The 14323-nt window shown below is 27.2% G+C and overlaps 1 protein-coding gene across 1 annotated transcript in view; it reads left to right on the top strand.

The window, feature by feature from the left end:
* LOC149054946 (sperm flagella and cilia-associated protein 1-like) overlaps nt 1-11729 on the top strand; it is a 49659-nt gene extending 37930 nt beyond the window's left edge. The window contains exons 5-11 of the mRNA XM_089229776.1: nt 8999-9131; nt 9212-9525; nt 10437-10612; nt 10680-10795; nt 10868-11069; nt 11146-11237; nt 11410-11729. Of these exons, the coding sequence (XP_089085902.1) occupies nt 10453-10612; nt 10680-10795; nt 10868-11069; nt 11146-11237; nt 11410-11496 (657 nt within the window). The 5' untranslated portion in view covers nt 8999-9131; nt 9212-9525; nt 10437-10452 and the 3' untranslated portion in view covers nt 11497-11729. The remainder of the gene's footprint in view (nt 1-8998; nt 9132-9211; nt 9526-10436; nt 10613-10679; nt 10796-10867; nt 11070-11145; nt 11238-11409) is intronic.
* Nucleotides 11730-14323: the final 2594 nt, after the last annotated feature.

Genomic DNA, 14323 nt, shown 5'->3' with positions numbered 1-14323 from the left:
GTGCAGCCACAACAAAAGCATCAACGGGGTCAGGGCAAGGCTTTGTAAAATGCACATGTAAAAAATCCTGCGGAACAAATCGCTGTCTATGTAAAAAAAATAAAATTCTATGTAACTCTAAATGCCACGATAGTTTGTCCTGTCAAAATAAATAATATAATAAATGTTTATATTTAATAATTATCCTAATATGTACTTATATTTCTACTTTCCCCTAGTTAAAACTAGTTTTACCAGCTATCAGTATAAACAATACGCATTTTCACTAGATAATTCTAGTTTTCACTAATATATTTTAGACACAACTAATTCTAACTAAATAAAAATAAGTTAAAACTAGTTTTGATGGTGATGGTCTTAGTAAATTCTAGTTTTAACTAGTTAAAATCAGAAGTGACTAAAGGGATTTGTGGGAACTAGTTTTGACTAGTTAAAACTAGTTTCGACGGATTTCGGGTTTTAACTGTGACATATATATAGTCAAACTGAATAACGGTTATGATGCATGTACCCATAAAAGCTTATGTATAGGGCTCGGATTTTAAAGCATAATAAATAACAAAAAAAGCACAAATTTAAAAAAATAAAATAAAAAGCAAAAATGAACTATATTTAAATATGAAGCATGACCAAAAATTAACACGAATTAGCTATAAAAACTGAATGAAAAAATTGAAAAATTAATTAGAATTACTATAGTCCGTTTCACTACAGATAATCTTGCCGTATACAATATATGGTAGTGAATTGTTTTTTTAAATTCAAATTAATTTTCAAAACAATTCACAACCCTATTGTATTTGGCAAGATTGTCAGTAGTGAAACGGACTATAGTCTGACAGAATATAAAAAATACATAGAAAACTAACGCTTCACGTCCACTGAAGTGATCAGTGCATAAACATATACAAATTTCACAGACAGAATAAATTGAAAAAAGCAATAAAAAATCAAAAACAAAAACACCAAAAATATTGGTTTATTTCAAATCAGAACGACGTGAAATGAATTTATGTATAAAAATCTCATACATAAAAATAGAAATATTTGGTTTAAAATCTGAGCACTACTTACTATGTACATTTGGGTACGATTCAACGATTTCTTTAAAAATATAAAATTCAATTTAAAAAAAAAAAGGAACCATTTCAATAACGAATTCAAAGATATTATAAAAAAAAAAAAAAAAATATTTTATAAGTTGTTAAGCTATTGCTTTTGAGAAACGCCATTGTAAATTTTTAGATTATTTTCTGAGTTTCACTATACGTGCAAACGTTCTGTTTGTCAATAAAAGTATAGAATGTGCAAACAATTAGCCAAGTTTAGTCCATTTATGGTTCAAAATCTTTCTTGGAATTAAAACTATTAATCATGTAAGAAGTTAGAATATTATTGTCCTTGCAATACGTAGTATAAACGCTATTAAGAAGTATTTAATATTTTTATCTCTTTTATTTGCTGTTTAAAAAAAACATAATTGGCGAAAGGGACGTATATGACCTATATAATTACAACGTCTACCCCTCCAAAAAAAAAAAAAAAAAAAAGAGTAGTGCTAGTTGTTCCATAGTTGCGCACACTGTTTAAACAAACGTATACAAAATATATCTATAGAACATTATAATATTGCTTGAAGTACCTATAGAAAAAAAATTTAATAATTTTACAACGCATAATACATTTTTTTTTTTTTTGTTTTTAAACATTCAAAAAATATACAGGGTCATTCAAATGTCATGTTGTACAAATGATAGCGATTGCGCAATAGCTAATTGAATTCTCCGCCAAAAATGCATAACATGAAATCGGAACGACCCTGTACAACGGGGTCGTTACTTTTATGTCTGATTAATGCGCGATATTGAGTGAATTTATGCGCATTATTGTTATATAGAATTTCAAATTAATAGCGCGATCAAATTTATTCGCTTTGCAACACGATACTATAGAAATTTGAATGAAATAAACATTTTGCGATTATCTATTATATACGTAGGTAGGTACCTATTATTGGCATTGTTGTGAATAAACCGATGTAAAAGTTCCGAAGTTCATAAATTTATATTAGCGGCATAATATCTAATATTATTGTGCAGATGAACTGACGATCATATTGTGGAATTCGGTATCGTACTAAATACCAATAATATCATAACCACTAAACCATCGAGCGTCAAATAAATTATGATTCGAACAAAAGATAATATTCGATATTGTTTGTGTATCGAAATAATAATATTAAATATTATTTTCCTTAGCTCCGAGTTACCGGCAGCGTATGTAATATAATAAACCATACAAATCAATAATTAAACGACTTTAGTATTATAGTACCTACTCTTCAAACACGCCGAGATATTTGGTCTTAATTAATAATCATATTATTAATTTAGTTGTTACTTGGCAAACACTAAGGCAGTAAGGCGTATATAAAATGTTTTTTCGTTAGCTATTGGGATACTGCAGGTAAAATTCGATCGTTGCAAAACATAACCTAGATAACAAAAAACAATAAAAAAAATATCATCTCTCAGGATGATAATAATAATAATAATAATTTATACAAATATTAGTATGAAACCACTGTCGGATCGTTGTCAGTTGTCTAATACTTTAAAATGTTATGGGTTTTTGATAAGTATAGGCATGCAGGTACAAAGGGAAGCAAAACCATAATAACCCGTGGGTGGGCAATAGTTATAATAACATTTTATGTAAGTCATTTGATATCAGTCCCGTGCAGATGACTTCAACCGCCGCATAAGTATAGTTTATTTCGAACTTGCACATTGTATAGTGTTCGAATACTGTCTCATACATTGTTGTGTGTCACGATGATTCATCAACTTTAAACACTGGACAAACGCCAAGATTCCACTCCATTTATTTTAATAATTTTCGCACACACATGGAGGCTATATAATATTAAAGGTCAAAGTGTATACAAAGCGTATAATTTTATCGTGTCACATTCGTATGGTGCTATTTGGTATTAAAATATGGAACTTGCATTGGCGGTATAATAATTTTTAAATGCTTTGAGAGAGAGAGAGAGAGAGAGAGAGTGAGCAACAGTGAAATCGGTCTTCTCAGTTCTCTGTCTACAGAACACTCTTGATATAGTATTATGTCGTAAATAAACTCATACTTAGCTACTTCAAACCAGCGACGACCTGTTACAAAAATTAACGAGATATTATTATAACGCATTGCGATTCCTTTAACTGCAGCAAACACCATCATCATCTCAAAATTATGCAAATAAAATGCACAAAAACATGAAAATTATGTTTAAATAACTGATTGGCTATGGATATACCTAATATTCTTATAAATATACGAGTAATATGTTATAAAATAATAAGGAACAAAAAATAATCAAATATTTCCATATGTTATCAACAAATTATCATAACTATGACTAGGATAATTGATTTTATGTAGGTACCTATTTAATATTCCTAAATTATATAACTATACATATTATGTATATAACATTTAAATAGTAAAATATATGTAGAAGTACTACAAGTTTCTGAATTCAAAAATACAAAATTGTTAAGTTTTTAGAACAATAATACCACCAATAATAGGTACAATGATAAACATTATGGTACTATATTTATTATAATAATGCAATGGGCTATATGTATAATATTATGTATATCTTTAGGTTGAAGTGAAGTATCTACCTATAACGAATATTCACTAAAAATTAAACAGCCATGTTTATATTAATGTATTCACATGAAAATCAATTAGGTATATATTTATAAATTAGTATAAAAAAGGTTTTGCAAAAATGTAGTATAAACCTTGGCAAATAATTAGTAATTGCATATATTTTAGAACCTTTTGAAACGTGTTCAACACCTGTCATTCAGATAATTTCTTATTCTCTACTTACATACAAATCCGAGCCCTAGTTTCAACCTTAATAATATATGACATAAATTCAGACGCACAGTAATAATTTTAGCACAATAAAAACGGTTTAACACGCATTACATACATTCAACATTCAAATCATGCAACATCTAACTCCAAACTTCCAAAATTGAATTTCTGACAAATTTGTCTTGACTCTTGAGCTTGAATAATTCGGCAGTTGTGCATTTCAGCATTTGTGCATGATGGTATTATTACTTATTAGTAAATAGATTAATTAATATACTCATTATCTATGGGTTTGAATGTGATATAGATATAGAAAATGGTATAAGACCTGGTATAAAACTATTTTATATTCGTGGTATAAGACTATGATAGTATTAGTATCATTATGAAGGTAAAACGGTAAACACACCACAAACATTAAAATGTATTATTAGAATTGCGGATAACATACAACAGGTATATTATAATCTCTTGTACTTTATTAATGCTTTGAGAGAGAGAGAGAGAGAGAGAGAGAGAGTGAGCAACAGTGAAATCGGTTTTCTCTGTCTACAGAACACGCTTGATATAGTATTATGTCGTAAATAACCTCATACTTAGCTACTTCAAACCAGCGACGACCTATTACAAAAATTAACGAGATATTATTATTACGCAGAGCGATTCCTTTAACTGCAGCAAACACCATCATCATCTCAAAAAATATATACCCTATACCCATATGTGTTTTTGGAAATATTTTTTTCCGAATAGGTAAGTTCAGCCTAATTCAGTCATATCGATACACAAAATGTTTGAACAAATATTATATTTCTAAACGTTAAGTTTTTTTTATACATTTTTCCTTTTATACTGACGAATGGCAGCTTTCATTTTTAGTTAAATATTCCAAAGCAGAATTATTGTCAGAATTTTAGTACATAATTATTAAATTTTTAACGAGTAATTTGTAGCAATACTAACATAATTAGTTAAATAAGTACTTAAAGTTTAAATGAACTGAGTGGTTTCATACCACTCTGAACTTTAATTTCTTTTGACCATAATCAACAACTCACACAGATTTATAGTTCAAATAGGATTTTAGATTTTCAAAATAATATTTGGCATCGAAATAGAATTTTTTTTTTGTAGGGACTTCAAATTATGCAAAAACACATTTCCAAAACCGTTAATAGGTACTTATTTAGTTTTTAATGTTTAAATATATTACCTATAGCGTAGTACAGATAAAATTGGTTAAATCTGTCGTCATTTTATTAAAACGCCTTTTCGCTTTTTTGTTGTTGATTTTTTTGCCGAGTTGTGCAAACAATCATTAAACATTCAACAGTGAGCTAATGGTTTCTTAAATATTATTTAATGGCTTATGACTGGTCCATTAAATTTGGTGAACCAATTAATTAATCAGTTTTTTATGTGACCCGACTCAGCAGCCTTATAACTGTTATAGACATTCTCAAAAATCAAATTATAAAAAAAGCTTCTGACAAAACTTGGAATATGTTTATTATTAATATAGGTCATAAGAATCTATTTTATACAATATACATAGTATCTTCACTTCAATCGTAAGTATAGTCTCGACGACAGACGAGTGCAAAGTTAGCAGAATCGTAGCTAGCTCTTTTTTAAATATTTTATTGGATGTGCAAACAATAAGACGACTACAATAGGTTTTACCGTGACCCTATTCTTAGTATGGGTGTTAACCGTTATAAATTGTACAAATAAGTTTGTCTGTTTATCTTAAGTCAAAAATCTATATGGATAAAAGTTTATTATAACATGTTTTTGTTTGTTCGTTTTTTTGTCCAAAGTTCGAGCACCGTCTGTCGAATTCAAGCGTACAGCGCAGGTTTGTATCTCTATTACTTTTATATTTTAGGAAAATTCGTTCTTTCTCAATTTATTTTGTACCGTCGAAACGTTGTTATAAATACACGAATACAGATCAATATGTTATTATGCATTGTATTACGTTTATTATTATACCTTAACTGTATTTGTTTCTTATACAGGCATTCAGGGTCGACCAATTTGTTCGACATCGTAATGGGAATTGCATTAGGTTCTAGTGACCTACCTACTACTATATACCTATATAAGTACTAATGTATAGTCTCTGTCATTTTCGCAACATGAAGTCGCAAGACACTCTATTGGTCCTTTATACGGTATAATAATATAATAAATTATATATTCCAATAACTCCATTAGCACATTAGCTAATAATATAATATGTATATGAAATGATAAATAGACGTTCATTTGTACTTACGGTAAACAAATATGAAGTGACACTGTCTTTGATTAATAATAAGTAATAGGTAATGAAATATATTAACTGCATCATAATAATATTACGTATATTTCGAAAAAGAAACAAACAAATTATGAGGGGATTTACATTTTTTGTGTTTTTTGTGTTTTTTTTTTTATTGATCAAAGTGCATCGACAACCAGGCCATTAGTAAAATAAATTTTTTTTGTTAAATTTTTAGTATTTTAAGTATAAATTTTGTAGATTAAATTGTACAATTCAGTTTTTTTTTTAAGAATAAAATTAAGTTTTTTACATCCTTTGGGTTTGGTCCAAGTGCTCGACAGATTTGTTCGGATATGTGAAATTGATTTCGATACTGGTTGCATTTTTGACATTCAGTGATAATATGGTTAACGGTTAAAAGTACGCTGCATGACTCACATAGTGGAGGATCGTCTTTACTCATCAAGTAGCTGTGTGTTAAGTGTGTGTGACCAATTCGGAGGCGGTTTATTATGGTTTCATCTTTTCTATTGAGTTCAGGATTTTCCATGGGTTTATATTATTTTTTATTTTGTTGAGTTTTCGCCAGTGAGAGAGTGTAGGTTTATTTCGTTCTTTGCATCTGCGAATTTGATGGAATTTATGGTTGGAGTTGATGTAGAGACGATTGCATTATAAGATTCTTGGTCAGCCATTTCATTTCCGGGAATACCTATGTGCCCCGGGATCCACACAAAAATAATATGTTTATTTTTTTTTCCTGCAAGAAAAGTTTTCTCTTGGATGAGCTTTGTGATATCTTTTGTGTTTTTTTTTCACCTTTTAATAAACGCTGCGCATATTTCTGAGTACTCAAGTCATAACTTATGAATTTATTTTTCATGATTTTGTCGGATCTCAATAATATTGTGTGCATACAGTCTAAATAAATAATACAATTTCTCGTAGCAGGTACCAATTACTTATAATCATTTATGTGGTTATTTAAAATACACATAATATTACGCTTGATTTTAATATTTTTTACATGTATCGCATAACTCGGGTAGGTTTAAAAAATAAACATGCATACCATAATAAAATATTAGATTTGAAGACGTTTGTATTTGAAAATTGTTACAGTTATTGTGTTACTGATAAACTTTATGACATGTATCATTAAGTTTATGCTATCATAAAACTGTGTATACGGTAGTTTGTATGTTTTTAAAGAAATAATTTATTATTAAAATAATAAATATCAGTTGTTGAAATTGTGCGTTAATATTATTTATTTTTTAAATATAAAACCGTCATTGTTTTTAGGTCGTAATTGGTACCTACATAGGTATTTATTATTTTTAAATTAATATTTTTTGATATATTATTATGTATAGCCACTCGCGATAGTTGAAGCATGCAATAAATTTATGAATTATTATACCTATTCAAGTTGTTAAAAATGCTAAAGTAATATTAACACTGGAACTATATATGGATATTAAATAGTGCAAATTGAATTTGTTTTGAAATATCTGCAGTTGATTTCTTGTACCACTGCTTAAACTTAACGGTTATTCTAAATTATTTATTTTGGTATCGTTTAATTAACCCTTTTTTATACATGTAATTATTTTTTAAATATTTTATAAATATATATATATATATATAATAATTTGAAAACCCCTTACAAATTGTGAAACACCTATTATGTGATATTTACTCAATGTTCTTAAGTTGTATTGTTATTTGTTCCATAGTCCGTTGGAAATGTATTTTATGAATTGAATACCAAGTACCTATATGTATAGGCTATGTAGCGTTTGTTAGAACATATTTAACTCGCTGTATGGAATACAATAAATAAGTTTAAGTTTAATATTTCTGATACGAACTATTATCGCAAAAAAAAAAAACTACTTTAAAACAAGGCAAAAACTAATTAGGTTACGGAAGTGAATGCTGCACATAGGAAACTAACTGTTTATGTATTATTTTATAATTTCCTATTTCCGTCTAATGAGCTGATTGAATAATTAAAAGTCTCTCAGATGTATATTATTATATTGGATGAAGTTTTTATCTCCTTAAAACTGTTAAATTTTATAATTACATATTATTTTATACATACAAAATAGTTTTTTTTTTTTTTTTAAACAAAAATTGTTGTTAAAAAAATCAATAATATTTTATTCAATGATTTGTGTTTCGCAAAATTTAAGAAAACTAAAATCCTAATATTTTATACTGACCTAATTACAGTATGTTCACCGGAGTCTTTTATGGTAATCGTAATATAATATATTTTTAAATATTTATAGCCATAATGGGTTTCAAGACAATTAATCTCTTTATGTCATATTTTGTAAGTTATTAGTAATATTTAAATGAAAAATAGAAATGCATTAAATTTCAATTCACATACAGAATATATTTTAAATGAAATCGTTATATTATACAATAAAGCATATTTCATGCTCAGGGACTAAGTCTTAAGTTAAAATACATTTTTTAGTTAAATCGATATAAAATAAATCCGTCATAGAACGAGAAAGATATTACATAGGTTTATTACTGCTGTGTAAATAAAAGTGCATAATATCTTCTCATATGTATAATATATAGCAGTTTAAATAGTACAATACTAAAATACTCTTAATAAAAAACTTCTAAATAAAACAACTCAACCTACATACATCACAATGTATATCAAATGTAATATTATGTTTACGAGATTTTAGTTAACTACCTATCGAACGTCGATGTGTCGTATATTATTTATTACCATTTTAATAATAATAATAACAAAAACAATTTTTCTCATCTATAATTTATTAACATACCTTGCAGTCCACCATCATTCGACTGTTTAGACGACACAGCTGATGGATTTGATTCGGACAATAGTTGTGAACAGCGGCCTCCCTGTTATACTTCACCAACGAGCCTAGCAGCTTATGTAAACGATGGATCCATTAACATGGTAATATACATACATTTATTACATTTATATTGACAAATTATAATTATTTAGTTTATCAATGAGAACGACGGTCCTACCAGTTCACAGTCATCCTGGACGCCGATCGTAGACAAACATTCTACAGGACACGATTCGGAAAATTTTACTCAGTACCCCCTATGGTATAATAACCGTATAAAGTATCCACCAACGAGCCTCGCAGTTGATGAGACCGACGGTCCAATTTCTTTCAACCTCTCACCATCAACACCCCAGTCATCAACGACAAAACTAACTAAGCGGAATGTAAAACGCAAACCGCTTGTATAATATTGAGTTAAATAAAAACAAGCGTGATATTTAAAAACAAGTTTTTTCATTTATCAGAAAACAAGGCACAACAAATATTTACAAGGTATAAAGCAATTACTAGATGTTATATAGGTTAAAGTTTTCTAACATCACCACTAAACGGATTATAAGTTATAATCTGGTCATGTAGTATTAAACAATAAGCTGCAGTCTTTTCTGGAAAAACTGTGTCCGTTTCAAAGTCTATATTCGTAGGTTACGGTCGATGATTTATAACGTTGTCGTTCTGGTACGACAAATCGACAACGACGATTGGTACATAGTGTTGAAAAATAATCAAACCAACATTCTTAATTCGTATTGACAGTGATTAACGAATGCTTCGATACTTCATTCATATTTTCAGTATTTAATGATGGTTTGACTCCTCCTCAATAGGGTCAGTGATTAATGAATATTTTTATTCTTCTTTAATGTCTACTAATGAAATTGACAAGTGATTGTTACAACTAACAAATAACAGCCTGGATGAATATATGGTATTCCTATTTTATGTTATAATTTTCAATTAATCAGTAGGTATTTTATGTTCTACCAATTAACTAAATGATTTAATGTCATTTAATTGAAATCAATTTTTTATATATAAATATGAAATTACATCAATTTGATTCCTTAATTATAGATATTATAATATATTTTACTTTTTGAAAAGCCACAAAACTACTACTAAGCAAATCTCCAACTCAAATTGGGCTACGTGGTTACACTTAGGAAGGTATTTGGAACAACATGTGAAAAAAAATTGGAAAAAAGTTGTATAGTATCGTCAACAAAATGGACACATAAAAATGGCCTATTATTATTATTATTATATATATATGAGTATCTATTTGTACTCAATCTTAATAATAATTTTTTAATCTTTCGAAAATAAAAATATATGTTGCCTAGTAACTAGTTTTATTTTTGTCAATATTTATTTTAATAACGTACAATTATTTTAATAAATAGTTGTATTTCATTAAAAATGGCGAGTCGAAGTTCTACTTTATACAAATCCATGTCAAAACAACATATTTTGCAGGATAACGAATATTCAATGGATTTAAGTGACATAACTTATTGGATCAAATCTTTTAAGTTTTCTCGTCCGATAAAAAACATATTCCGGGATTTTTCTGACGGAAGTATGTACAATTTATTACTTATAGTATCTTCTATAAATTTACAACTGAAAATTATTGTAATACCTAGCTATGGCCGCTGAAATTATGAATTATTATTGGCCAAAATTAATAGACCTCCACAATTATGTACACTCAAGCTCATCGAAGACTAAGATTTCGAACTGGGATACATTAAATAGTAAAGTGAGTTTTAATATAGCTACCTACAAGTCATCATATTTTTACATAATAAATCTTATTAAATGTCATCAACAGGTATTAAAGAAATTTAAGTTAGGGCTTTCTAAGGAAACTATTGAAAAGTTATCAAAGGCGGATGAAAATACTATATTAGAGTTTTTAAAATCTTTAAAACTTCTAGTTGACAAACATGAACATGAAGAACAATTAAAAATAGAGATAAATCAAAACTGTGCACGTTATGTCATAGACAACGACGAAATGATTCAAGTTACAGGTATTATTAGTATACAAAGTTATGAATTTAATGGTTTAATTTAATGGTTTAATAATATTGTTTTGTTTTCCATTAGGAACTCAAGTTTGCACTAAAGAATATCTAAGCAATGAAGTAGTTGGATTTATAAATAAACTTGAAAATAAATTAAAGGATGTGGAACACAAGGTAAGATTATTTTAGTACTTTGTGATGTAATTAAAAAACAAAATCCTCATGAAATTGTCATAAGATTTGTAATTGTTATGTTAAATTATATATTTAAAAAAATATGTTTTTGTTTATTTTGGTATAAATCTTAATTATAATAAAAACTAAAGATCAAATATTATTTATTTAGAATGAACATATGAGCTCGTTGTTATCTGTGAAAGAGAGGCGGATAAAAGAACTACAGTTGCAAATTCAGTTGTTGACTAAAAGCTAAGATTTCCTGAATATTATGTTTAAAATAATCTATATTGTTGGGTTGTCAAAAATTGAACCTTTTTATCTTTTTTCTGCAACCATATTTATTATTAATGTACAATTTACATGAAGTATTAATTTATGTCATACAATTTAATACAAAAATAGTAAGTAATAATCTAATAATAAAGTTTTTAGTTTATTTAAAACTTAAAATAATATATTAAAATATCAAATCAAATTGTCTTACAATTTTACAAGTGGTTCCATCTTTGTTGGTCGTTAAGTAATTGCGATATAAAATGATTATAAAAAGTGATTTCACGTGAAAAAAAAACTACAAGGCATTCGACATTTATAATATTACCTATTGAAACTGAATTCATTCTTATTTATTTGATATCAATATATCATAAATAAATTTAAAAAAAACTACCTAAATTATATTGTTTTAAAACAGCGCACTCCTACATGTTGTTTTAAAACAATATAATTTAGGTAGTTTTTTTTAAATTTATTTATGATATATTGATATCAAATAAATAAGAATTAATTCAGTTTCAATAGGTAATATTATAAATGTCGAATGCCTTGTAGTTTTTTTTTTCACGTGAAATCATTGTTTTAATTTTTAATTTAGCTTAATATATTGCAGTCCCCCCTTTAGGCAAAGCTTGTGCTGGGGGCACAGTTCTTAGATAATAAATATATAACAAGGTTTATATTGATTACTAATTAATTAATAGAAATAGGATTAAAAAAAAGAGAAAAAAAATATAAAACAATGTTTACATAATTGATGATTGGCAAATACATAAGTATGCAAAGAGGAAAGAAAATATTATAAATTAAAATATATATATATATATATATATAGACTAAGATTTCGAACTGGGATACATTAAATAGTAAAGTGAGTTTTAATATAGCTACCTACAAGTCATCATATTTTTACATAATAAATCTTATTAAATGTCATCAACAGGTATTAAAGAAATTTAAGTTAGGGCTTTCTAAGGAAACTATTGAAAAGTTATCAAAGGCGGATGAAAATACTATATTAGAGTTTTTAAAATCTTTAAAACTTCTAGTTGACAAACATGAACATGAAGAACAATTAAAAATAGAGATAAATCAAAACTGTGCACGTTATGTCATATATAAATATATAAATATATAATATATATATATATATTTTAATTTATAATATTTTCTTTCCTCTTTGCATACTTATGTATTTGCCAATCATCAATTATGTAAACATTGTTTTATATATATATTATATAATAATATTCTACATAGCTAACTGGTAATTTTAAATGAAAAAAATTATAAATTTAATTGTTTTGTTTTATGAATATGATAAATAATAAGGGACCTAGGACAGTGCCTTGGGGTACACCACAAGTATTTAAGTCAACACTAGAGTATTCATTACATTTAACTCTTTGAGTTCTACCACTCAGAAAAAAATTAAATAGATTATTTGGCACTCCACGTATTCCAGAATTTTCTAATTTTTTTCACACAGCAGTTCATGGTTAACACAATCGAAAGCTTTTTGTACATCCAAAAATATACCCACAACTTTATTATTTTTATCTAAGTTGCTTCTAACAAAATTGTCAACTTTATACAGAGAATCGTTAGTTGATAAGCCAGATCTAAAACCAAATTGTGATTTCGAAAAAAAATCTTTTTTTTTCTAAGAAGTCAATTACTCTAAATTTAATACATTTCTCAAGGACTTTTGATAAGGTTAAAGATAATGAGATTGGTCGGTAATTACTGCATAATAATTTATCACCCGATTTGAATAAAGGTATCACAACAAATTGTTTTAATGACCTCATTTATTATATTCCAAACTAATTTAGAATCAGCCCGAGCATGTTTTAATTTATTTTGGTAAAATAATTGTTTAGATTGTCGTACAATTTTATTTAGTATATTTCTATACAATTTATAGTATTGCTTTAATTTAATATCAAAAGGACTGGATCTTAATTTAGCAGATAATTTTTCCCTATTTCTAATAGAGATAACGATTCCAGTAGTAGTAATCCATTCATTTAATTTGCGCTTATTATTTGAGTTATACATCTTATATTTAAAAATAGTCGAGTATTTTATCAATGCATTAATTTTAGTATTGAAAACTTCAACCATATTATCTACATTATCACAGTTTAAAAGAGCATGCCAATCTTCAGTTTGAATTAATAAATTTAGATGATTAATGTCTATTTTATTTGAAAATAATTTACTATGATTGTAATTTTCGTTATTATTGATATTGGATAAGGTCAAAATTGTAGCATAGTGATTTGTAATATCACACCTTAAAAAATATATGAATTGATTTTATTTGAATCTATGTTATTAATAAAAAGATGATCAATGCAAGTTTTCGAGTGATTAGTCACTCTAGTGAAATTATTATTATTATTTTTTTTTTTTTAAATTTAATATAATATAAATTTACAATCTGTAATAAAAATAAAACAATAAGTAAATGTGAGATTTTTATTTTTTATTTACAAGGTTAGGAGGCTTGACTGAAGGGAGCGTCCATTGACACTACTTCAAACTGGTTATTATTATTATTATTATTATTTTTTATTATTTAGCGAAGTAAATCACGAGGCCAATTACGTTTTAGTCGACGGGGAGGGTTATCCGGGAGAGTCTTGGAGGAGAGGTTAGAAATTAGCGGGTTTGGATGATTATTTGTTTTGGAGTGCAATTTTTTATAGTGTGTTGAAGCGAGGGTGAGAAGAGTTGGAATATTCAGGTCTTTATGGATTGTAAGGTTACTAACATACCAAGGTGCATTTGTCATAAGA

Source organism: Diuraphis noxia, unplaced genomic scaffold (genome assembly GCF_037042655.1).
Source record: "Diuraphis noxia isolate RWA-SAM2 unplaced genomic scaffold, SU_Dnox_SAM2 contig0005, whole genome shotgun sequence".
In the NCBI taxonomy this organism is placed as follows: Eukaryota; Metazoa; Arthropoda; class Insecta; order Hemiptera; family Aphididae; genus Diuraphis; species Diuraphis noxia.
The sequence above is the reverse complement of the archived record's forward strand: the minus strand, read 5'-3'. Positions and strand labels throughout refer to the sequence as shown.